We start from the raw sequence: 26,832 nt of genomic DNA, 5'->3' as shown, positions 1-26,832 counted from the left end.
CCCCCAGAAAACCTCCCACACTTGACAATTATGTTACTCTAGAACAAATGTGAACGTTCCTTGGCTTTTTAGTATCTTTCCTCTTATAATAGGCCTGCAGAATTTAAATTGTCTGCCTAAGCTGGAAAGAAAAGAGTAGAAATTCTTCTGTCCATCACTTGAAGTCTTCAGAGATGCAAATACTGAATTTTTTCATTCTCTCCATCTTACTTGGAAAAACTTCAGAAACTTGGTAAAAACTTTCAATTATGCTATGCTGTATTTATTTTTGCCTATTTTATTTTATTTCAGCTAATAGGATCACCTTTAGGGTACAGTTTTTACCAGGTGCCTTCATCAGACTTTTTTAAGAAGTTGAAAATTGATTTGTGACACCCGACTGAACACAATTTTGCTTCAGAGCCAGAACTAAGAATTCTGGAAACAATTCCAGATGTAACAGTTCAGTATTACTGAGATAACCCAGCAGCTAAATTGCTTGTTTGCATTTAAAAGAAGTCAAAATAGTCTTTTTTTTACCCCAAAAATCTAGCCTTGACCATTTAAAAAATTAATCATAAAACTATTCACCACAGAGAATTTAGAATTCAAGGACAGGAAATACGCAGTAATGCTGCAAATGATAATATTATACAAATCTTGCCCTAGGTTACAGCGAAGAACAAAATCCTATGTGATAAAGGAAGAACTGCAGATAGCAAAGGCTACTGTGAAGAACAAACAAATCAGTACTTCTCTGTTGGGCTGCCTTTTTTTTAATATATGCTACAGTTTACATTTCTGTTAAATGATACAGCCAATACCTGGCCCAGAGTGTGAGGCTGGATGGCAGTTTTTATAGGATTTGACTATTGTAATACTTTGTCCCTTTGTTATTAAAAAGTTCTCACACTACCTTGGCTCTCCCTTTGCCCAAGAAAGGGGTGAACACACAACCCTCCCTGCGACAAAGGCACACTGCTGTTCTCCAAGCAACATGGAAAATAATAACCATTGAATACAAGATGTCAGAATAAGGAGGTTTTATTTGTCTGCCAATGTGCTTATCTAGAAATTAGACTGCTTTATTTGGTCACCTATTCCATGTTTAAATCCTTCCACTTTGTTGTGTTTTTTTTTTTTTCCTATAGGCAAACAGAATGCAGTTTTTCACCCTAGAAATCTTTGCATGCTGAAGTAATACAATATACTCACCTCATTTGTTTTAAACAACCCACTGCATATTCTCTCACATACTGGTCTGGATAATTGAAATCCAACAATTCTAATGCTTCTCTAGGCAGCAGCTTGGGCCATATCTGAAGGAGAGCCTGAAGCTGTTTTAGAAAGATGATTATAAGGTTACAGGTAAAGTAACTATTTAAGAAGAGAGATGGGTACAACTGCCCATAAAAACATTCATAATAACAGAAGGAGGTTACAGACTGATCTGGCAAAGATAAAAAAAAAAAAGAAAAGAGAAATAATTCTGAGAAAATGGGCCCACTTCCGATTCAGTTTCTTACCCTCTAAAATAGTCCAGAGCGTTGTTTTGGCACCAGTGGCACCAGGTCTCATTTACACAGCCTGAAAAGTTTGTTTCTTCACACACAGACACAACACACAGTAAATAAAAATCAGGTAACCCCAGATGTGTATGTTTCAGAATCAGAGTTTCAATAAAATTTAGACAGTGTTTTGTAAATGCTCTCATAAATATGTAAATATTTAGGTAATGGTAAAAGTTCTCCATTAAAAAAAAATTTAAAGGTTTTTGTTGAGAGAAATCTTTACCAAAAATATTTATCCACCTCAAGTGATGGAGCCTTTTCCCATGCACTGTACATAGCAAAGAGCTTAAATTGCAGAAAGGATGATTCAGTTTGATATTTAAGAAAAAACAAAAAACAAAAAAAACCCAAAAACCCAAAAAAACAATACTGAAGACAATGATGTGTGGGAAAAAATTACAGAAAACACTAGTGTATTATTTTGGACTACTAAGAAGAAAAACGTCTAGAAATCTCAAAATAAACTGGGTTTATTGCATTTTAATGGAGCTACCCACTGAGAGTATATTTGTAATAATATGTATATAGTTGTACGACTGAAACAATAGACTATTACTCAAAGTAAACAAGCTTGAATGTGTAAATGTTGTGTATCAACAGCACAAGATGTTTTCTCTCCAAAGGAAACAAGTCATAACTCATGATGAAAATACCCTTTCCTACAAATTAGATAATACAGACATCTAATATTTAAATACCAACTTATAAAATATGAGTTATTAGGAAGATCTTATTTTCCTCCTGATTTAGTAATCTTTTTACACCAATAGTGAAAAATCTCTATTTTCTACTATATGTTATAGTTCAGCTAATGCTGCGTATGACAAACACGTCTGAGTTCTTAGTCTCAACCTGCATGTAACAGGCATATAAAACGCTCGTAACACTATTTAAGCACCAGGGGGGGCAGACTCTGAACTGGTTCATCCGTGCAGTTTTGTGAAATTCAGAAAGCAAGAAATGGGCACAGATCAATCACAATGCAACGCCAGTGGCCGAGCTACAATTCCAGAAGTGGAGGAAAGACTCAATTAAACTATTTTCATGGGCAAATACTGGTATGAACACGTGCAAGACTCATAATGATATAAAGTAAAATTAAAGATGTTTTTAAATATAGATATATTCCCATAGAAACATACACACACAATTTATTCAACCCATAGCCCAGTAAGGGTCAATGACACCATCACCACACACACATAATGAATACTTGTTCTGCAGTTCTAAAAGAAATACTAACACTGAGCAGATAATACTGTCAAACAGGTGTCGAAAAAGCAAGCAGCAGCCGTGCTTGTCAGACACCCAGTGAAAAACTTCAAATGTATCAGAACATCTAGACAACCTTCTTCAAATCAGGTGCAAAACCAACAAAAATATAGAAACATTTTGTTTACCATGATCAAAATGAATGGAGAACTTGAAATACTGTCTGAAAAGACAAGTCAAAGTGGCCTTACATGCCTCATGTATCAGGCAATGGATTTTGAAAGTCACAGTCCACAGCATGTACATTAACCGTGAAGTTTGTTTGAAGATATAGACCTCCCCACTTTGCCTGCTGAAATTATTTCAGAGGTTACCACAAAGAGAAAATATTAAGTGATATGAGCTTAAAGGAAGCAAGATCTAAATGACCTATAAAACAGCCAAGAAAATTCCCCAAATACCTACTGCTCTGTTCACATTCTGCCTTGGAACTTTTACTAAGAGAGCAGCACAGTCCTAGCAGCTCCACATCCCTTCTATAAAGAAATAACCACAATTTCTTTCCTAATAAAACAAGTTTACTATAAGAGACAGTACGATTAAGTACAGGCCAGTATTTTTATTACAGTTATTTCAAGTATTTCAAAAATTAGTGGTCCTTTCTCTAGTTCTCATTAACGATGGTGTCACTTCACTGAAAGCAGGTTTTATTGATTTTATTTTTTTTAAATAATGGCTGAGTTATGCTTTGAGAATAAATACTGCCTATGAATTCTGCTAACAAGTTCTGCCACCCTACTATGCTGAGCAAGGAGGTTATGGCTTGTTGACACTGGCCAGACTTCTATGGTTTTGCTCAACCTCTATGCAATCAGACTAAAAAGTTTCAATACAAATCCAGGGATCTGTTATTTTATTACTTTTAAGTCAGTCTACCAAGTAGGATTACTCATGTAATTTTTCTTATATCAAGGTTCCTCCACCTATTCCCAGCATCACAAGAGTTGGATTCTATTTGGGCAAATACAGAAAATAGCAGCTACACCAACTTCTTTACAGTATAGTGAAATAACCTTGCACATCTACAGAGCAAATGACACAATTCTGCTGAAAACGTGAGCTTGTATCACGGCACCAGTCTTCACGTCCTTAATTACTTACAGTCACTTTGAAGAGACCCTCAAACAGTCAATGTGATGAGAATTAAATCTTTTGTACCACTAGTGGGTATCACATCTCTTTGAAAAATAATCTGTCTGCCTCAGTGAGGCTTAATTACCCAGTCTAAGATGTGGATTTTTATAGCCTTTGGGCAGTTTAACAATTTTTATAAGAAGATTTATTTCAGGTCTTGATTTATAAACTCAAACTTCTCTTTTTTTTTTTAATAACCTTGTAAAGGAAGTTCTTACCGTGAAGGTGGTCAAATGCCAGAACATGTTGCCCAGAGAGACTGACTGCAGAGTCTCCATCGGTGGAGATACTCAAAACTCAGCAGGACACAGCCCTGCTGTAGCTGACTGTGCTTGAGCACGGGGGTTGGACTAGACGATCTCAAGAGGCCCCTTCCAGCCTAAATGATTGTGTGATACTGTGGCATTCCTTGCATTTAAGATCAAAGTTGAGCACAAGATTTTAAAATTAGCCTGTATAAATCATTGCTGTGCTCTTCTCGTCATTCAGAGGACATTTGAAACGCATTTTGGGTTTTGTGGTTTTTTTGTTTTTTTTTTTTATTTTTTTTTATTTTTTTTTTTTTTTTTTATTTTAAAGATAAATTCTTGCTTATGTGTCCAGGCCACGGACACCTATGTTTAGAATGAACTTGGGTTTATACAATAGTACCATTTCAAAATGTCTCTACTTGGGAAAGAAACCCTATTTACTTACTATTTGACACCAGCATTCTTCCCCACCGCCATCGTCTTTTCCCTTACCTGAGCAACATCTTCAAGTTTGTTCCATTTTAAAGAGAGCAGCAGTTTTGGCAATGATTGTGGAAAATTTTCACGACAGTCATATCGCAAAGTCCAAATAAGATCCATTTCATTTTCACAGAGTTGAGATAAAGGATCTCTTTCCATTATTTCTTTTAGCACAACATAAAACTTCTTACCACCTCGACCCTAGAAAATGAGACATGGATAAATTTTTGATATATTCAGTAAGATTCTTATATTTTAGCTTAAAAACTAGAAATCATACACCAGGAAGAACGTCAGATAAAACTCACGAAACACCGTGGAATGACTCCTATGCCTTTCTTTCAGATTTCTTAAGCTATCAGAACTGTAACTAATAGATTCAAAATTCAGCGTACAGAATTTTCTGAAAAAGTAACTAAACTTTAGAGTTCATGACACTAGATGGCAATATTTCTGTTTTCCAACTCTAACACAGGGAACTTTTGTTTAGGATGCATATACTTTCTCCTTTTGTTTTCCAAGTGAGAAAATTGAATAGATATACATCTAAATTAAAAAAAATTAAAAGCCAAAAAAATACTTTTCCAACAACAACCAAAGAGAAGTACATTTGCTAAGTATACAAACACATACTTTTTTGTCTTCTAATCCAGACCTGTCTTTTCCAGACATTTTGCTCCATTTTCTCTCTCTGAAACACTAACATTAGCACTGTCTCTGTAAATCAGTTTGTATGAATGGGTCTTCACTCTGGCTCAGTTAATACCTTCTGTCCCCAGCCATGCCCTTACGCAAACTGCAAGGGCAGAAGTTAAAGTAATGATATCAGCAACAACAGCATTCCATAGATTAATGGGAGACAAAGCTTCTGGGTGAGGAAGTATTAATTGAAGGGAATAAATTAGTTTCAATACACATTTTGAAAAACAATATGGCAAGCTTTAAATTCTGAAGCAAACTTTATTTTCACATAGCTGAAGAAGTTTCTCCATAATTTTAAGAGGTAGGTGAAAGGTCTTTAATTAATGGAATTAATTAATGGGAAATAAAAAAAATCAAAGGAAAGTTCAGAAGAAGCAGTAAGCAAAATCAATTAGGGTTCATAGCAGAAACAAACGGCTCTCATCAAATAACATCCTGCACAGGTTTCCCACCTGACAAAAAAATAACGTCTGTCACACACAGAACTTAAGTTTAGCTCTTCCTAGAAACGATAAGTGCCTGAGCCTTGCATTGTGCTGAGATGTTTTAAGTAAATATTTTAATGTAAAAATACTACCTAAGTATAAATTCTTTAGGAGTGAATAGACTTTAAAAAGCTAGACGAATTGCAATGCTTGTTTAGTAAAATCAAGTACATACTCTCTTTTCTGCATCAAAATAAGTAAGCGGTCTTGACAATAAGGTGATTCTTGTATCTGAAAACGTTAATCTTTCAAATTAAATGTCACAACACTCTCAGGTTGGCATGCTGCTATTTAAAATTTCCAATTATTTGTACATTTTGTTTGCATTCTAAGTAGTTTTCACTTTTCCTGAGCACTTTAGGCACTTGGTATTGTAACTGACACATTTTTCATTTAGCCCCTTTATTCTATGCAGTAATTATTATTGTGCTTTCACCATCTAAAATTGCGTTCTTCTCTAATTTTGTGTATAATACAAAGAAAACGTCTTAAGATTTTGGTCATCTTTTCAAAATTTGTCCTCAAGTTAGAGCTATCCAATTGCTCAAGAAAAGCATAGAATCATCATATTTAAGAAACATCATCTTATAGATCAGTGACCATTTTTGAGAGAGCTTATTTGGAAATATCTGATAATCAAGCAAATCATCATACTTGATAAAACTGAGCAATTTCCCAGCAATATCTTATACAGCCTAGGAACGTTTTCCAGATCCAGATTTAACGTAAATCTTAGGTGTGTTCCAAATCCATGGAGTATGTAATGTAATTGTGCTTTTTGACAAAAAACAGACAAGAAGTCCAAAATATATTGGAAAAAGTGGACATATACCTGAATTTTAAGGCAGTTCACCAAAGCGAATTACAGGAGAAAACAGAACCAGTAGAACTGCCATTATTTGAGCAGTTGACTTATTTATCTCTAGATTGATGTAGAAGACAAAAACAACACAGAAAAATAATTTTAAAATACTCCTTAGCAGATGCTTACCGCCATTGCAGCATTGTCACTGCTTCTTGCAATCTCAGCTGCCTTTTCAAGTATCTGCAAAGAGATGTCTTTAAATACAGTAGATTTAAAAACAAATCTGAATGCACTGAAAGAATAAATATAGAAATGAAGCAGATAAGGAAATTTTGCTATCTTCTAGATAATTACAACACTATTATTTTGCATATAGAGTGGTATAACATGGACTTCTACGCTGTGTCCCTTTTCTAATCTGCAGGACCATGGAGATCAGGAAAAGGAGCGCTCATCATTACCTCCATTTTCTTCTTCACCACTCCTGGGCTAAACAGTCTTCCCTATAGCGTCTTTTTTTCTGTTTCTGTTTGCATTTCCTTCTTATTTTTCAGTACAGCAAAACAGTTCCTCAACCTTAAGTTTCCCTTTGCTTTCTCATCTCTACTTCTGCTGTTTTCAAGGGCACTGTGACCCCGAGCCATACCTGTCACCCACAGACCCAGCCCTCTCTTCCAGTATGAATCCACAAACTCAGTTGTTTCACCATCCTCTCCGATCGCCCATGTGATCTCAATTAGCCTTTCCAGTTACTTCTCTAAATCCAGGGTCCTCCCTTGTGTAACGTCATGAACAGCCAGCTTCCAACAAGAACTCAGTTAATGATAAAGCGAATATTCCACCAACACGCTCTAATATAATATATACAGCTAACATACAGCAACCCTCAGGAACAAAGACTGCTACTTAACAGTAAAGCAACATTTCCCAAGAAGCTCAGCTCTGAGTTACTACTGCTCCCTTTTTTTTCTGGCTTTTTGAACATTCTACTTAGTTTTTGAAGGCCGCGTAATAAATCATGATGGGCAGTTAAGTATAGATGTAAACACAGTTACCCAAACTACATTCTGCGCACTACTGCAACCAACAGAGATGTGTTGGAATGGTGAGTGCCAGCTGCACTGGTCAGGCAAATATGTCTACAGTTGTCAGATGCTACTGCTTTGAGAACAATTCATCAAATAAAATATCAATTAAGAAGTCTAAGGAACTACACCATCTCCTTTCCCGCAGAGGTCTGCCTCTCCCATCAGCCAGGAATATAACACCACCCCCAGACACAGGTTCAGCAAAGCTTGTATTGTCTTTACTCAGGCAACATGACAAACAACAAAAGACTACAAAAGTCAGAGCATAAATACCCAGCAGCTAAAGTCCTTAAAAAGGTATACTAACTTGTTTTATTTCTTTCTCAGTATGAAATGCTTATTAATGTGACGTATTACATCTGCTAGGTGGCTACAAAGCTTGTTTACATACTGTGTGAGAAAACATGCATAAATAAAACCACAATGTCCCAATTCTGTGTTTGATGCTTGGCTCCCTGTGCTTTTTAGAGTTACTCTGTTTGCAAATAAACTTCGAAAGTTTCTGCAAGTCCAGCTTCATTCAACTGAACCAGAAGCCCTCGGTGTGTCAGCAGCACCGACCATCAACCAGCCCAACAGACGGCTCCTGCGTCAGACAACAGGTTTCTTATCAAGGCAGTTGCTCACTCAGCTGCAAACAGCTGTTCACTGCAAGTGGACTGATGCTACGATCGAAGAAGATTCATCTATTTTTGCACGTTACGTTTCTTAAAATAAAGATTTGGCATCTGATTCTCCATTTTCTTGGCAGAAACAAGCAACAACACTGGGAAAATTAGAAGCAGCCATACACCAAGCAACTCTCGTCTAGACAATGTTGAAAAACAGATTCTCAGCTGATATAATTCAAGCAGCTACAATGGTACTCCTGATTCAATGGGACCTTCACCAAGACAATCTTTCAGAGACGGGGTATCTTGCTCTCTTTTCCTAGTGAGGCATTTCAGGATACCCACAGAAATTGAATGAATTATCAAGGAGTTTAGAGTTCCAATTTTCTCAGTGCTACTGCAAACCAGTTTCTTAACTCTAGGGAATTGCAAGTAGCAGAATTACTGAAAAAAAATATAAGAACTGCTAAAAAAACCCACATTTTGTATCATTTCCTTGAAGTTGAATGCTTTCAATGTTTCACCACCAGCTTCACAATCACTTTATAAAGATGCTCTGGGATTTTCTATGCAGGATTTCCCAGGCAAAGTTCAAGAAACGGGTAAAGTCACAAAAGAAAAAAACCCAGCAGCCAAACAGAAGTTACAAGGGATGGTGAAGACCATCAGACACCACCTTAATGTCAATACATCAGGTAGCTTACGCAGTAGAATCTTTTGTCTGTATTCACCTAAGCATTTTAACATACTGAAAACTTGGTATCGCAGGTACAAAAGGAACAATAGAGCTAGAACAAGTACGCTATTACTTCAGAAACATTAACGTAACATGTCTGTAACATGCACATAAAAGCAGCAGCTTTTTTTGCTTTAAAATTTAAATACATATAGTGTAATGAGCAAACAATTTAAAGCATTACAAATAAACCAATAACAAAACTGATAAAAAGATGTCCAGTATGAAGAGTAAATTGGTCCACCATAATTAAGAAGACAATTAGTCAGTACTGTTTCAGCTCTTAAGACATTTCCAATGCTGTTTTAAACACAAGAACAAATACTGCACCAACAAGGTAAAAAAAAAAACCAAAACCCAATCCAAAAATCAAAACAACAACAAAAATCTAGCTTGTTGTTTGATTTCATTTTGATGAACCATAAACCCCAAATTCCTCTTCAATAAAGCTGATAAAGCATGGTGGTTTCTGTCTTTTTGTTCATGCCCCCAAAGGTGCAAAACCCTCAAAAAAAATTAAAGGCCATTTTCTCAGTGTTTATTAACTTTCCCAAAACAAAAATTCAGACTAATGTACAGATGAGTTAAACCTTGTTTTTTAAACGCATCATTAGCTGTTTGAACACTTATTTTATTACTTGTTTCCTGGTCTTAGCTTTAGTTACTGGTTTGTGAACAACTTGCTATCTAGCATCCACGCTACAGACACTAACACGTGTATTCCAAGAACATGCTTCCTTTCTAGACAGACATTCTTATCAGATCTGCAGAAAACTACCGGGCGGCGTAAATGGATTCAATTCAAAAGCGGACCTCGAGGAATCCCTTTTGATACAGTATTAAGACTCTATTTATCCTTAAAAGGGTATTATCCTCATAGAGGCAAGAAATGTCCCAAAGAATGGGTAACGTACATTTGTACAAAGTACCAGGTCTGTACAGATCTCAGGCAAGCACAGGCTGAAGGTTTCCAAAATGGCAGGTAAGTTTAGCTTTTTGTGAGATCACTGATATTGGAAACTGATTATGCTTCTGACCCTCAAGAGACCACGTACAAAGTATTTTTAAAAGTGTAAGTCTTCAAAATACCCGAAAACCCCGAAGTCAGAGCACCGGCACTCTCACGCAGTGCAAGTTTATAAAGCTGCAGTATGTTAACTAAAAGGCAGAAGTAGGGAATTCAGTGGAAAAGTCAGTTTTGGAAGGAAATAAGAAATAGTTATTTACACATAAGCATTCATGACTGCTCCTGATGTCATACCTTACCTTATCAAAGGGAGGGTAATTAATAGGCTGTTTTGAATACTCTTGAAATCTAATGTGCAAAGCTGTTGCATTTTCAGCATAAGGGTTAGTCTGGACGGTTCCCATTGGATTCAACATCTCTTCAAGTTCATCTGAAACATCAGACAGAACAATTAATATTACCAGCCAGGCATGCATTAAGATTAAAAAATCTGAAAGGCAGAATAAGGGAATAAGAAATTGCTTACTGTATACGACAGACAGAAGCATGTTCTGCTGCACAGCACGTTTATTACAATGCACTGCATTTCCAGCATAAACTACCCATACACAAATCCATAATCCATTCACAAATGTTGGATTATCACCCCATGAGAAACTGATTTTCTCTTCCCAAAATAAACATAACAGTCAAGGGAAACTGAGATATCCCTATACTGAATCAAATCCCAGTAAGATCTGCAGCTTCTGTAAAGCAGTATACACATTGCCTCTATATCCCATAGTATGAAACAAAGAGGAGAGTTTAAAGCCAGATTTCTTTCAGCACTACAGCCAAGTCGATACGGGTTTCTCAGGATGGAATGAAGAGTGACATGGAGATTTCAGATATTCTTACTAATCAATTTTAACGTCAGGGAAGGAAGACAAAAAAAATTCTAATTCACATTTCCTGATGATGCAAATATTGTCACATACAATATAGCTTTATCTATTTAGCTTAGGATGATAGCACAGGGAACCAAATGAAACGTAAACTGCATCTTAAAATCAGGTAACACTAGATATAAACATGCATCTATTTTTATGTGATTTTCCTTCCATAAGAGATAAAACTTTTAGAATACTATCTCCAAACAGACTCTTGTCCTTCCTCCTTCCTGATACACACTACTTTCAGGAAAGAGATTAACACGTTATATATGGATCCACATAAAAAATACAAGTAGTAAAGAGATTATGACAGGAGAATTGGACATGCATCCAGTAAATATTCTACTATTTCATACTACTCTTCTTTAGTCTTATAAGCGTTTAAAGTCCAAATCTTAAAAGTTAAACTTTACCAGGAAATGACGACCAGCTGTGCAGTACCAGTTCTCCATTCTTCAACTGTCCTTTATAATCAAATACCATGGTATTTACCCAGGCTACAGGATAATGCTGTGAAAGAAAACAATTTTTACATGGGAACTAAGATGCAAGTGAACATTACTACGCAGCATGCACTACAATGTAAGAAAAACTGAGAGGGCTGTTTTGGTTTTAAATGGTGGTATCTTGCAGAAAAGCAGTTAAACACATTCATATTTTTTCGTACGTACTCCAGTACCACGGAGGACAATAGGGCTTAATTTTAAGGGTACCACTCTGCCAGTGTAAAAATACACATTTCCCTGAGCGTGAGCCTAGATGCTAATTTTTTCACCTTTTCCCAATCACAGCGCATCTAGAGTTGAGAACAAAACTGACCTTTTAAAATACAATTCTTTAAACAACCATTTGCCAACTAGCTTACAACCAAAATTTTCACGTCTGGCAAGTATGAAAAGTTTTTTCATACCAAGACGTGCAATTCTTAATAACGCATGCTCCTTTTAATTATTTTTTCATTTTGCATTCTTGAACACTAAAGCAAGGACAATGAAAATACTCATTTGAACAAAATTCAGAGGTACGCTCAAGAAAAATGAAAGAATTACCACTTTTCCTGCTTTCCTAATGGTTTGGTATTTGGAAGGATTCATTGCCTTGGTTGACTTTTTAGTTTTCATCTTATCCATCACAGCATAAACTGCAAAGCAGAGCCTTGCCATTCTTGGCAGATCGCAGACATTTATTTCAAACTCTAGTACTTCGTTCCAAACGTGGTCACTTCTCCCAGATATTTCTGTGCTTACAATAGTTTTACAAAGGAGCTCTGTACCATGGAAAAGACCAGCCCTAACATGAACCTGCAATAAAGAAATGAGAAATTTTAAGCTTGCCACAGAACATACAGAATTCTGCACAGAATATTACACAGAACATACACATAGGCATTTCATCAATATTTCTATCTTAAAAGCAGTGCTAATTTTGAGGTTTTAAAATGAACCAAACGATTCCTGAGAACAAGGTTCTTTTTACTTTGTTATTCATGTTCCTGGCCAAATCAAAATCTATTTGTTTAAATAATGGTGGCTAACAATTTATTCAGTACTGAATTACCTATATTACCACATATTACTAATAATATTAACAACTCATTTGTAGTAACAAATACAATATACGGATATACAAATGCTTCTAACTTAACATACCTAACATGGAAGGAAATTGTAGGAAACAAACAACTATGCAGAATGAAAAAGGTAACACTATCTTTCTGAATTCAAATTCAAATCACCAGGTAGAACCAATTTGTGCTTTTAACGGAGAAAAATTTGGGTTTTTTTCAGCTTAAGAATTCATTTTTTACTTAATTTTTTTGTAAAAATGTAGAGAGGGAACACTGATGACTCACATCAGAAATCACCTGTAGTAATAATAACAATGTTATTCCCAGGAATTCTGTTTTGCCTTTAGCACCCAGAAACCAACAGAACCAGATAGCTTGAATGATAGAAATAAGAAACAGGAAAGGAGAATGGCAAGAAGAGAAAGAAGTCTGAGTTATTGGCACTGAAATTAAACACATTACAGGTCAATGCCAAGGTGTCGCTCGTTTCTGCATTTCTGTTTAATAACACGGGTATGCAGAAAACTGCATGTTTCCTAGTATCCATACTCTTGGGCAGCTTCAACAAGAATGACACAGAGGTCTTTGTTTTTGTTGCTCGAGCAAACAACAAAGAGAGAAATACGTCAACTTCTTTCAGGTGACCTTCCAAAATATCAGTGATTTTAAAAAGAGAGAGAGGAAAAAGAAAAAAACAAACCACAGATTTAATCCTTTGGTCAACACTGAAAAAAATGTTCTCAATGTTACAGTTACATGAGTAAAAGGTGAACTGATGTTTCAGGTTCCCTCCGCTCCTCAAACAACCTTCCCAACATTCCCTTTAAGCTATCATATTTCTGAGCACTGCAAGGGAAAGACAGAGATGTTTCAAACTTGGTACAGGTTTTGGATAAAAAATAATTAACCTTTGAATTCCCAACTGACCTAGACAAGCTCTGTTCTGGCAGAGAGTCTATCTTACCCTCCTTCAAAGAAACAATAGTGTGATCAACATCAAGGCAGTTCCAATCTCAAGATATCTTTTTGGCTACACCAGCTACTGCTCAGTACTAAGTTCTCCATTCATAAACCAGCCCAGATAAACTAGTCATTGGCAAAGTGGAATACAGTTTAAATTAATTCATGCTGGAGAGCAAATCTGTCTTCAGCCCAGAATAATCCCCGGGGAAGGCATTAGTAGCACCAATGATGGTCTCCAAATAACACCTGTTCTGATCGTTCTGGACTTCTCTGAAGCAATTGCTACCACTGATCGAGAGACTGCTGTCACAGCACAGGCAGCGGCAGGGGTATTAGGTCTTGGAGAACACACTGCTATGGGTTACACTCCTCCTCGATACAGGTGCCAAAGGAACATCCATTATTAAACTGACTCCTTGATTTACACATATACAATCCCAATTTCATTCCCAAGTTTACAATCAATCACTGAAAGAAAAGATCCATTTAGAAAACTGTATTTACTTGAGTCCCAGCAATACTCATAAAAAGCACTATTACCTATTTTTGGCAAGCACAGCTTCACCACTGTGAACCACTGTCAGTTAAGAACAGCAACGTGAACATCCATGGAACAGATCACATGAAAGTTATCTTACTTCATGAAATCTAAGTGACTATACGTGTGTGTACATACCTATATGTATATATACGTACCTTATATTCTTATGTTCTCTGGTATCAGAGAACTGATTAAAATCGGTTGGTTCATAACCTTCTTGAAACAATTCACCAGATGGTCCTACATTAATCCATTTGGAGATCCACTGTGTATGTGCAACTGAATTTATAATGAAGTTCTTTTGCTGATTTACAGATGTCTTATGGGAATGTGATCATATCTACTGTATTAACTGTTTGTGCTTTAACACCAGCAACAGTAAATATTCTAAAATCTGGCAGTTTGGTTTTTTTTAAACCAGAGATTTAAATTCACATTTGCATAATTTTGAACATTGTTCTTTGACTTGCTATCGTCTGATATTGTAACTTTACATGCCATCACACTTCCCTGACTTATATAAAATGCATAAATGATCAAGTAAAATTTGATAGTAACAAAGTACTGTACTGTTGGAACAGATTGTTATTTTGCTTGCTTTTGGTTAGTTTTAATTCCATGATTTCCAATCCTGTTAATGTAAGGGATTTGATCCAAATTTTGTTCTTTTCATTATGACACTCCCCTTTCACTAATGAAACTGTATGTACTGGTGGCACAGCCAAAGAGCAAGACAAAAAGAAAAGCAATTACAAATGTCATGTATTTGGAAAATTAGGTGTTCAACAGCTGAATGAAGTCACTCGTGCTCTAGGAAAAACACTGAGTCCAGCTCACAGCAGTGGAGTGCTACCCATCTGACAAATGTTTTGTTTCCCACTACAAACACTGCATTTGGGAACACTGTTGGTGGTTTCAGCAAAAATGGATGAATATTGGCTTGATCCAAAGCACAACAAAAGTAAAAGAACAATGGCAGTGAATTAAACAGCCTTACAATGAGGACTAGCAAACAAATACGTTCTCAATAGTGACAATTCCATCCATACTAGTGCAGACAGACAACGCAGGGAAACATGCACAAGCTTGCAAGGTTACTACATGCATTCTTGGTCTTGGGTAACTACAGGACTTTAAAGTTTTCAAAACTAAAAAGCATTCAAAACACTAAATAATATTTAGATAGTGTCCACCGGCTCCAAAACCAAAGAACTGTCAATTTTTTCTGTTTCTCCTTAAGTTTACAATCAACGTATTTTCTTTTTCCTCTAAAAGCATACTGAAAGTAACCAAAACTCAATTTTTCTAAGTAGGAAAAAACACCCCCAAGCTATATATATGTGTATATATATATATATATATATGTGTCGCTTCTGGAATCCACCTTCTCTTTTCCCTTCCCTTTTCTTTTAAAAACTTTCAGAGTCTATAGAATGTAGAGCTAAGAAGATATTACAACTAGCTAAATAACAGTTTCGACCAAGAAAGAGAAACATCTGTTTTTGCAGACATCTATTTCCACAGTCACAGTGTCTCAGGTAGTAAATTGTAACTATGGCTCATTTAGCCATATGGAGTAAAATGTAGTATTGCTAATATATGACCAGGTTGTAACAACAGTTTTGAAAGAAAACACAGATGCACTGAGTATCGTGAACAAACCATCAGAACAGCAAACAGCAAATTAGCCATTGAGGCTAACTGAATTTCTTTCTCATCTGCATGACTGGCTATTTCATTTATTGATTGCCAAACAAAACAAAGGAAATGAATATTGTTCTACCTCACAGGCAAGTGTCTTGTAAGGTCTTAAAGCAGTTGTGCAATAAAATCCCATGTGTTAACAACTTGTGGTCTGTAAAACAGCCAGTAGCCCAGTCATGTACATTTTTACAGGAAGTGATACTACAGCTTTTTTTTGTGTTCAGCATGTTTAGAAAATAAAAGACAGATTGGATAGAAGCATGCAGTTCATGTTTAGACACACAGAGAATATATTCTGGACTACCCAAAATACCTTATGTTCCACTGAAAAATTTTTAATATTTAATCTACTTCTGTTTGTCAGATGTTTACAACAGTTTAATATCTGTACTTTAAAGATACTATCTTAAAAAAATCAAGTACCATATGAACATCTGTGTCATACTGCCCATGATTATTGATAACGTTCAACTTCCCAACTTCATACAATATACCCACATACCCACTTCAAACAACAAAGTAATGTTGTAGCCAATACTACTAATATAACCGGGAATAACTAAAAATGCTTAGACTTTTGCTGAATTGACATCTGTATGATTCTGAATTCCCTAAACATTAAATTCACTAAATCATTAAATTGAAAAGAACGTCTTCTGATACCAGGCATAGTTACTTACTTTGGCATTTTCTTCTGTATTTAGTTTATTACCCTTTAACAGAATAATCTTGAAAGGGTTGGAAATATCCCATACACTCTGAGAAGGGAAACAAAGATACACGTTCGTTCTTAACCACTGTAATATATTAAGACCTATTTTACAGGCAAAGCATTTTAAGCAAAAGGCATAAATACAAACTAAAAAAGATGCACGTTTAAAAATATAAATTTGAAATCTTAAAAAATAAATTGGTTATCATAACTACAAGAGCATACAAGATGCTCTAAAGGGAAAAAAATTAGAAAAAATACTCAGCTGAAAGGGGGGTGGGAACATACATTCAGGACTACTTGCTGACAATTCAGAACAACCCTTCAAATTTAGTGTTCATTTATATACAGTGTGTAATACAGCAAAGTCTGTCGACATTTCTTAGAGTGACAGTATGTAAATTGTAACTGTGCTGTAAGGTCGTAACTTTAGCAATAAATGAAGCACCACAACAAAAGAAAAGTTAAGACATATTACGGCAAAAGTTGCCATCATTGAATTGGCAACACCATGCAAGACATCGGGCTAATAGAAGAGATCCCAGACTACCACTGCCCAAGCTAGTGGAGTCTACATGTTACATTGAAGCTGGAATCATAGAATCCTAGAATGTGTTGGGTTGGAAGAGACCTTTAAAGGTTCCCTTCCCTCTTTTAAAGAATCCAGGTTCTCTTCAGTAACTTCTCCAGTTGTTATTACCCGCTCTTCTGGGGTGTGATTAAAAGTATAATCAATAGCAATGGAAAGGAGACAGTGGGGGAGAAGGAGGATGGATGAGGTGAAGAAAGGTAAGAAGTTTCCAAAAAGCCTTAAGGTCTGCTATTTCTGATCCAGCTGACCTACACGGGAAAACAGTAGTAGCAGCACAAATCCCAGGCACCATGATTATGATCCTCAGGGTGGTGAGACAGTAGAACAGGTTGCCCAGAGAAGCTGCATATGCCCCATCTTGGGGCACCTGGAGGTGTTCCAGGCCAGGCTGGATGGGGCTTTGAGCAGCCTGGTCTACTGGGAGGTGTCCCTGCCCAGGGCAGGGGGATTGGAACTAGATGATCTTTAAGGTCCCCTCTAACCCAAACCATTCTATGATTCTATGATTTATATTCCGTAAGTCACTGTTCCTTTCGGGTATTAGATATTCTCCATATCAACTTACAGTTGTCGCTCTTGTTTTTTTTGGTGGAAGAGGAAGAGGAAGGTTGGATGATTTTCTGTTTATGGCAGCTTCTATGGCAATCATCTCCTGCTCGCACATTTTCTTTATGGTGCAACACTCAACTAGTGTCAGCTGAGGAAGAGTTCTGTTCATCACACAGTTGCGTATATACTAAAAGCCCATAGAAAACAGTTGTTATCAGCTAGCAGAATGTCTCTACAGTGACTTTCAAATCAAAGAAACAAATAATATATTACAAAGATACAAAGGAAATGGTGCACATGTATTTTACAATTGCGGAAGGCTGCAGACTTGAGGAGGAAATGTAGCATAGCTGACCATCCAATGGCACAGGAAGCAAGGTCAAATTTTGGCCAAGGCACCACAGAACTCTTACGGTAAGTTCCAAAGAGCTTTATGTACCTGAAACTGAATTAACGGGTGATCACCAAAAACATATTCTAGCCTTCCGCTAACTTGCAGCACATAATCAGCCGGATCAACTTCCTCATCTTCTTTCCCATGGATAGTCAAACGTTTTCGGATTGCCAGCTCATTCAGCTTGATGGGATTCATGTTAGGAGACACCTGAAAACTAAATACATCCTAACAAAACACAAACAGGAATACTGAATGTCAAACTTCTCATGGGCAGTCATAAAAGGTTTAAATTGTAGCATACACAATTAAATAGGTAGAAATATGCAACTGTTAAAACCAGTCTATTTTAACACTTACAGTTAATGTCTATGTCTTCAGTGCAATCAGAGCAATAGTGACCCTAGAAGCTGCAAAATTGTCAATTCCAAAACTTTTATAGTATCAGGAGTACTTATAAGAACGCAGAACTTTATCTAATTGATTCAGCAGTGATTTAAAGACTTCTAAATCAGTATATGGATCCAGAAGCTTGTATTTTAGAATGTGAATGAGAGGGACAATAAATCCTGCCTACATTTCAAGGTATTTAGCAGTACTACATGTGTTAATTTTTCTTTCTGGCAAGTTAGCCTCTTTCTAGGTACCACTGTACTCAGAATGAAAAGAAAGCTTCAAGTAATAAAGCAGAAGAAACTGTTAATATGATTTATATACAATAACACCCTCTCACTTCAAGGAATGCAGAAAAGAGGGGTAGCAGCCAATACCTGTGGCATTCTGAATACAACATGGAAAGACTCTGCATTTTCAAACAAAATTTTTAATCTAAGCTTTAGAGGCTATCTACATATTTACAAAGTATCTCTAACTCTGATGCATTCTAAAAAGGTAAAGGTAAGAGGCTACTTTCTTTTTTAAAGTTAAAAAAAAAGAAGGTTTAAATTAATTTAAAGTTCCTCATTTAAAATGTCTTCTGTGAAATCTTTCATATCCCTTAATCTACCACATCACACTCTGCACACGCTTATTTGCAAAGGTTGATTCAGCAAGTTCTGGAGTTTTGTTTAGCTTTTTTTTTATTTACACAAACACACACATTCCTGAAGATGTACGCATTCTAAAAATAGTTATTTACAAATGTGAAGTGTTGTCTGGCTTACGTTCTTTTGACTTGTGCTTTATTTATATAGAAGTTTACTCGTAAGAAGCCAAGCTGCCCTAACAGAAAAATCTAACTCTGTAAAGTCAGGCAAAATTAATTCTGTATTTTCTCATTTTCTGCATGGTTCACAACAGGTTCTCCCTTTCAGAAAGCTGCCAGACTATGAAGGGTTTCTCCTGCTACCATAACTGGCACTGGGTAGATAGGGAATGACATTTTCGCTTCCCACGAAGCTGGTGCTCTGTGACAGCTGCCTGACTTCCAAACTGTGGGTCTCTACATGGATGTCACAGAAACGGGGATCAGCCTCTTTCTCTTGTGCCAGAGACAATCAGGTAGCTTTTACAGCTCACCCATGCGTTCTAGACAAAAAGTATTTTAATATTCCTTTCTCTCAATCTTGCAGCGTTCCTACTGAAGGAACACAGCAGTCCCCATACCTTCCAATTTAATTTCCCTGAGATGATTCTAGTGCTCAGTGCAAGTAGTAAGGTCTGGAGCAGAGCTGACTCTCTAAAAAGTGGCTCAGATTTGAACTGTTAATAGCTTTGAAGGTCAGAACTGGCAGCAGAAGCATGTGAAACATTTGAAATGTCAGCAGCCTAAGCTAGTAGAACAGCAGGCAAATACATTCTGCACCAGCATGAACTTTTGCACTGCTTTTGTACTGTTTTCATATGCATATATACAATATTTTAATCAAAAGCTGACAAACACACAGATATTCTCGCTCCTGGACAACTACAAGTCCTCTACTAAGCCAAAAAGGACCGGAAAAAGATTTTGTCATAAAACCACCCATGCATCCAACATCAGCTAGTGTTACTGGTGACCCAGTTAGTATTCACCTCTGCATTTAGTGTTTCCAGAGCCATATGATTTTACTATTTGGGATTTTTTATTTTTTAAGTTAAAAAAGATAGTATCAGAAATAATATAGTTTTGTAAGTAAAATCAGCTGAATCATTAGACCATCAGTATCTAGCACCCGGGTCAAAACAGACACCAAATGTAGCCTGATATATTTAAACACTTGGAAGATTTTAAGGTTTCCAATGCTGATCCCTTGCTGTTATCCAAAAGAACACTGCAAAAATGAATAACGGGAATGCTGGACTCAGGAGAATCAGCAATTTCAGCATCAAAAAACTGAAGCTAAATCATTTTAGGTGGAAACTAAAGGGATTTTTATTTTAAAAATAAGCTATAGATTTGTTCACCGGAACAGAAAGGTAACAGAAAGTCTCAGCTAGCGTTTTATTTGTCTATATGCGTGTCTAGCATAGGGAATACTAATTCCTCTTTGTTTTAAAAATGTATTGCTCAACCTAATTAGCAGATTAACCCCAAAGATGTTCAACAATGAATCACACACATCGAGAAGTGTTAAATATGGTGCCTCCAAATTCACCAGCATCCCCTAAGCCTAAAATTGAACGCTTATGAAGCAACACAGTAACAATTGGCCAAAAAATGTCCTTGAATTATGTTTTACATTTAAACGAACTTGAAATAATATAGAATATAAAAGTTGTACATTTTCACTTTAGAAGTAGAACTGTAATTTGACTTTAGAAGTGCAGTTCACAACTGTAAGTTCACATCCTCACTTTGTGGTGAAAGAATATGCATTTTAGAGCAAACACCATAATGTTAGCATTCTATTTCATTTACATCCTTGATCAATCACATGCTAATTCAGATCAGGATCAAGAACAGTGCATAAAATGTGACGAACAACCATTCCTACCTGGCAGTTATCAAAATGAACAGCCACGACAAGATTTCCACTATAGAGCTTATCTTGGAAGCTCTCTGCTATAACAGGTTCCTGTTCTGGTGGGTAAGTGTGCTTTAGCCAGTCCATCCAGGAGAGACCCACAAGCGACTGAATCTTTTCCTCACTGAGTCTCCGCATTTTAGCTCGGAAGTCATTCACTTCAGGATCTTGTAAGGCATCGAACTCATGGAGACCTGAAAGAATTCAAGCAAGCAAAAGGATACATACCCATACAAATACTGCCCATCTATTTACCATCCCGCTCAAACCTTTATTATCATTCAATCACAGAATACCAGGTTGGAAGGGACCTCAAGGATCATCTGGTCCAACCTTTCCTGGCAAAAGCACAGTCTAGACAAGATGGCCCAGCGTCCTGTCCAGCCGAATCTTAAGAAGTGTCCAATATTGGGGAATCCACCACTTCCCTGGGGAGATGAGTCCAATGGCTGATTGTTCTCACTGTGAAAAATTTTCCTCTTGTGTCCAACCAGAATCTCCCCAGGAGTAACTTGTACCCATTACCCCTCATCTTTTCCACGTGACTCCTTGTAAAAAGGGAGTTTCTACCTTCTTTGTAGCCACCTTTTAAATACTTGGACATGGTGATAAGGTCTCCCCCCAGCCTTCTTTTCTCAGGGCTGAACAAAGCCAATTCTCTCAGCCTTTCCTCATATGGCAGGCTTTCCAGTCCTTTGGTCATCTTGGTGGCCCTTCTCTGGACCCTCTCCAGCCTGTCCACATCTATTTTGCACAGCAGCAACCAAAACCAAACACAGGATTCCAGGTGTGGTCTGACAAGTGCTGAGTAGAGTGGGATAATGACTTCTTTATCTCTGCTGGTGATGCCCTTCTTGATGCAACTCAGCATCCTGTTGGTTTCCTTTGCTGCTGCAGCACACTCTTCACTCATATTGAGCTTGTGATCCATCAGGATCCCCAGGTCCCTTTTCACAGACCTGCTCCCCAGCTGGGTAGATCCAAGCCTGTGCTGCATTCCTGGATTATGTTTTCCCAGCTGCAAGACCTTACACGTCCTTGTTGGACTTCAGAAGCCCACTCTTCCAGGTTATCCAGGTCTTCCTGCAGGGTGGCTTTCCCTTCCCAAGTGTCCACTTCCCTGCTCAGTTTGGTGTCATCAGCAAACTTCATCAGGGTACACTTGACACCATCATCCAGATCACTTATGCAGATTTTAAACAGCGTTGGGCTCAATATTGAACCCTGGGGGACCCCACTTGTGACAGGTTGCCAGTTTGAAAAAGAGCTATTTACCACCACCCTCTGGGGGCAGCGTGTCAGCCAGTTCCCCACCCACCACACAGACCACTTGGGCTAGACCATAACACGACAGTTTCTCTAGGAGGAGGCTGTGGGGAACCGTGTCAAAAGCCTTGGAGAAATCCAGGTAGGCAATGTCCAGTGCTCGCCCCTCATCAACCAAGCAGGTTACTTTGCTGTAGAAGGCGATCAGGTTTGCCCTTGGTGAATTGCCGCTTGGGAGCGGGCTGGGCTTTGGGTTCCAGTCGGTGAGCGGCTGTACATTAATCGTGCTTTCTGTGTTCCTCTATCAGTATTATTGTTATTGTTTTCCTCTTTCCTTCGCTGTTCTGTTAAACTGCCTTTATCTCAGCCCATGAGTTTTGCCCGTCCAATTCCTCCCCATCCCACTGCTGGGGGCACAGTGAGTGAAAGACCACCTGGTCCTTTGTTGCTGGCTGGGGCTAAACCACAACACCAGGCCTGGGGCCCAACAGTGCTGGTAAAGACAGAGGTGAAGAAAATGTTGAGAACCTCTGCCTTTTCAGCATTGCTGGTGACTAATTCACCCCTCCGTTTAAGAGTGGGACAATATTTTCCTTCTGTTTCTGCTTGTTGTTTATGTACCTGTAGAACGCTTTCTTGCATTTTTTGACATCTCTGGCCAATTTCAATTCGAGCTGAGCTTTTGCTCTTCTCACTGCCTCTCTGTATGCCCTGGCAATGCCCTTGTAGTTCTCTACAGGTATTTGTCTGCTTTTCCATCCCTGGCACCTTTCTCTTGGTTTTGAACAGTCTCAGAAGCCCACAGTTAAGCCAAGGGGTCTCCTGCTTCACCTACTTCCCCTATCTTTAAAGGGAATGAAATGGTTTTGTGCTTCCAGGAGAGCGTTCTTGAAAAACTCCCAGCACTCACTAACTCCTTTATCCTCCATGGAAGCTTCCCACAGAATCCCTCCCAACTAAGCTCTGGGTTCAAGATAGTTTGGAAAGTTTTAAGTCTCTCCTCACAAGAGCAAATGCAAAGCAAGCACAGCAAGTGCATCCTAAAGACTGTAGAGCAGACAAAGTGTTTGCAATTTGTTTGTATTTTTTTTAAATCCCACAGAAAGACCATCTTTTTTATTTCATTTAAAAGTCAAAAAAGAAGGATAGATAAACTTATTCTTGAATTTTCCTTGTGATTAAAATCTTCTACTCAAGTCAAAATGACAGGGCTGAAATTTCAACCAATCCAAGACCCATAAAGTTCCTTTTTCAAAATATGTAAAGAGAGAATACACAGTGGAGAGTCCCCACAGCTGTGATTCTTCGGTACTTCAGGAAGCATAGGGCCTGAAGTGTTTCTTTCTTTCTTTTCTCCTGAACTTTGAAGGACATTGTCCAAATTACACAAAGCACTGAAACACCTTTTGAGAACAAAACACTAAGTTTAGAAGCTTAGACAGGAACACATTTTTTGCACTGCTAAGATGCAGAATAGGGGCTGCATAAGGAAGGATCTTGCATAGCTATAATAACCAAAATATTCAATCTAAGAATGGGAATCTCTCAGAATCTGTCAGAATATGTCTGAATGGTTAAACTGGCTAACTGTTTCCATTGTCAGTTTTAACAAATAGGCAGACAGTGTACTGCTGAAATCTAAACAAAACCTGCAGTCTTTATAAAAGAGCTAACAATGGTTCATTGTTTTAAAACAAGAGGTATGACCTCACACGACCCTGTCAATCTTGATTGTATAACCAAGCAGAGTAGATTTAAAGGCTGAAAATTCTGAAATAACATCAAGAACAAGTTAGTGTGAAACCTTTAAAAATAGCTTTTCATTGTTTGCTGAAAATCAGTGCCACAATTGAGAGCAAAAACAAGAATCATATTGTTAACCAACTCAGAAACCATGTAGAACAAAACCATAATAATTTCTAGTTCCTTCTGGGTATCCAGTTTGCTGTTAGGCTCTTTATGATAAGACTTTTCAGGGATTATGCCTTCCTTCACTTGGTAGTAACGTTATAGATTTTTCCCTCATCTAGTAAGATAAAATTTGCTCTTGATTTATGCAGTAATACAATACATTGCCAAAATACCAGACAGAAAGTAGCTTTCAACAACTTCCAAATGTTTTGTCCTAAGTATTTAAATTCTTTTAAACTAGATCAGTACTGGTTTGAGAAAGGCAAATTCCTTCAGGGAAACAATTTTTAATTTATTTTTTAAAATTTTTTCCACGGTCACCTGCCCAGTTATACACAAAACAAAGTTTACCCTCATTTTTCAAAAAAAATTAAGTGTAATTACCTTTGCCTATAAGGACACCTATTTTGGAATCCAACTTTTCTCCTGGATCACAATTCCTTGTCACTAGTTTAAGGACAGGAAGAAAGGGTCTAACATCACAAAGTCTCCGTGTCTCATCCTCTAATTCTTCATGTACAGCAGTCTGATTCACGCATGAGAACATGTACGAGTCAATCTCCATGAGGAGATGAAAGAGTGGATAGGCATGTGCCTGCTTCCATAACAGCTGCAAAGAAAATAAATACATAAATGAAACAACCCAAGAAAGCATGGACATGTCTCATGGCACTGAAGGTAATGCTGACTTCCATTTGTGTTCCCAAAGGAACATTAGAGTAATATATTTGCTAACTTGGTTAATTTTTATCCCTATATATCATTATGTATTTACTTTGTCTTGTTTGTAGTCACTATCTTGAGGTTATTTTTAAGCAGCAACTTGTGTCCATAAATATCCCAAGGACAAAAAACATATAGGGACAAGTACTCTGAGGTGATGAGAGAAGGGCAGCACTAACCCTCCTCCTGATGCTTATCCTGGGATTGACCCAATACAGCCCTATTTGCAGTGAAGTTGCAGGAGGGATGGCTATCACTACAGTAACAAAGCACTTAATGATTTTGGAGGCAGATGTTGCACTGACCACCAAAATGTCACTCTCCTCCATCCACTCCTATAGCTTCCTATCAAAATCCTTCTCCATCAAGACACATCTATACTTTCCTTTTCCAGTAATTATTGTAATACATAGACAACAAATTCCCTGTTGCCTGGAGAAGCTTATAGTAAATTTATTTGTAAATTACTGTCAGGCCACTAAGACATGCAAGCCACTCACAGAACACTAAATAACACTTCACTGAACAGAATACTTAAGTAGCAGATTACACCTTAAGTAACACCAATGTACCAAATACATAAAATATATCAAATCCTTAGCAGAAATCAAAATTGGAAGTAAAAAGAGCTCTTCCAACCTCAATCCTATTCAAATCTTTATCTGTCAGAATATTTTTATCCTAATTTTAAAAGTTTACATTTTCTGGATTTGTTTCTGAAACCTATTTTGAAATGAGAACTGCAGGATCAATAATGCAGTGGCAAAAACCTCTTCTCAAACAACTGAAGCTGAACTCCTTTTGCTAAACTGAAGACACCTGCATATATTCCCTAGATTTGTACAATGAACTCTGCTTTACAGTGATGTATTCCAGCATATTTTGCCTAGCTGAGTGAGACCTGAGCCTAGCAACTACCTTTGGTGTAGAGCAAAAATTCCAACTTCAAAGGTATCAAAGGACTAAATCTATTATTGCCTCCACATTCTTCTCCAATAGCTAATTATATTGATTAAAAATTTGTACCTCGCCCCCCCCCCGCCCCCCCGCCCGCGTCGTCTAACTTCAAATTCCAGCTACTGGTACTTATTATATCTCTTAATGATTGTAAAATTAAAAAAGCCATGAAGTCCCTGGAAACGACTTCCACAGAAAGCAGCCATTTGCCATCACCCAAAGTACTGGCCTGGTAGAATTATAAAGTCTACAGAAATGAAAACTTCTTCTGCCCTCAAATAATTGGCTATTTTTCTTCTTTTATTTTAATCTTAACAGTTTGACTTTGAAGATAAACTCCTTATATTTGCACTCAAGTCCTCTATTTATACATCCAAGCATCCACGAATTAGGGCTTGTCACAGCAATGTGGTAGGAGCAAAGCTACTCGTCCAGGATGCCATCAAAGTCTTTGTTATTGCTTTGTTTTCCAACACAGTGACTCCCAGGAAGGACTTCTGTAGTTATGATAAACATTCCTTTTCTTTGAAAAACAGCTAAATATCAACAGTACTTGTTTACAGCAGACAGCTTAGTTCAAGTCCCTTACTGTTGTCACTTGCACACTTGTTTTTTAAATTCTTTATCAGTTGAAATCACTATCAGCTCTGCCATTACCTTACCCACCAGCCAACCTGTAGTTGCCCAGGTTATCCTTTTACTAAAACTACAATGACATTTTTCCAGTCAGAATAATTTCCAGTATTCGAGTATAGCACAAAATTTATTTCTCAGATCACTTCAATTTCTAGTGGCACTCTCGTTTCTTCTAAAATACTAAGTGATCCACTGCATAAAAAAAATACTTCAGCGTCTAGAAAGTTTCAACTGAGGAGTACAATAAATTCTATGAAGCTACTACTGATAGAAAGAAAACAATTTCTATAAAAAAAGTGAATACTGTCAGACGGAATAGGAATGAAAAACAAGGTACTTATTTACCAGGCAATGCAATT

The 26,832-nt window shown here is 37.3% G+C and overlaps 1 protein-coding gene across 4 annotated transcripts in view; it reads right to left on the bottom strand.

The window, feature by feature from the left end:
* PIK3CB (phosphatidylinositol-4,5-bisphosphate 3-kinase catalytic subunit beta) overlaps positions 1-26,832 on the bottom strand; it is a 103,440-nt gene that overhangs the window by 18,248 nt on the left and 58,360 nt on the right. For all 4 annotated transcript variants that reach the window (XM_063339056.1, XM_063339057.1, XM_063339058.1 and 1 more), the window contains 11 exons: positions 24,542-24,767; positions 20,951-21,174; positions 18,081-18,263; positions 17,658-17,828; positions 16,469-16,546; positions 12,063-12,314; positions 11,427-11,523; positions 10,381-10,511; positions 6,866-6,919; positions 4,700-4,888; positions 1,195-1,316 (listed from right to left, as the gene is read on the bottom strand). In XM_063339056.1, coding sequence (XP_063195126.1) covers positions 1,195-1,316; positions 4,700-4,888; positions 6,866-6,919; positions 10,381-10,511; positions 11,427-11,523; positions 12,063-12,314; positions 16,469-16,546; positions 17,658-17,828; positions 18,081-18,263; positions 20,951-21,174; positions 24,542-24,767 — 1,727 coding nt within the window. The remainder of the gene's footprint in view (positions 1-1,194; positions 1,317-4,699; positions 4,889-6,865; positions 6,920-10,380; positions 10,512-11,426; positions 11,524-12,062; positions 12,315-16,468; positions 16,547-17,657; positions 17,829-18,080; positions 18,264-20,950; positions 21,175-24,541; positions 24,768-26,832) is intronic.

Source organism: Chroicocephalus ridibundus, chromosome 6 (genome assembly GCF_963924245.1).
Source record: "Chroicocephalus ridibundus chromosome 6, bChrRid1.1, whole genome shotgun sequence".
Classification (NCBI taxonomy): domain Eukaryota; kingdom Metazoa; phylum Chordata; class Aves; order Charadriiformes; family Laridae; genus Chroicocephalus; species Chroicocephalus ridibundus.
Note: the sequence above shows the minus strand (reverse complement) of the source record. Positions and strands in the feature narration are given on the sequence as shown.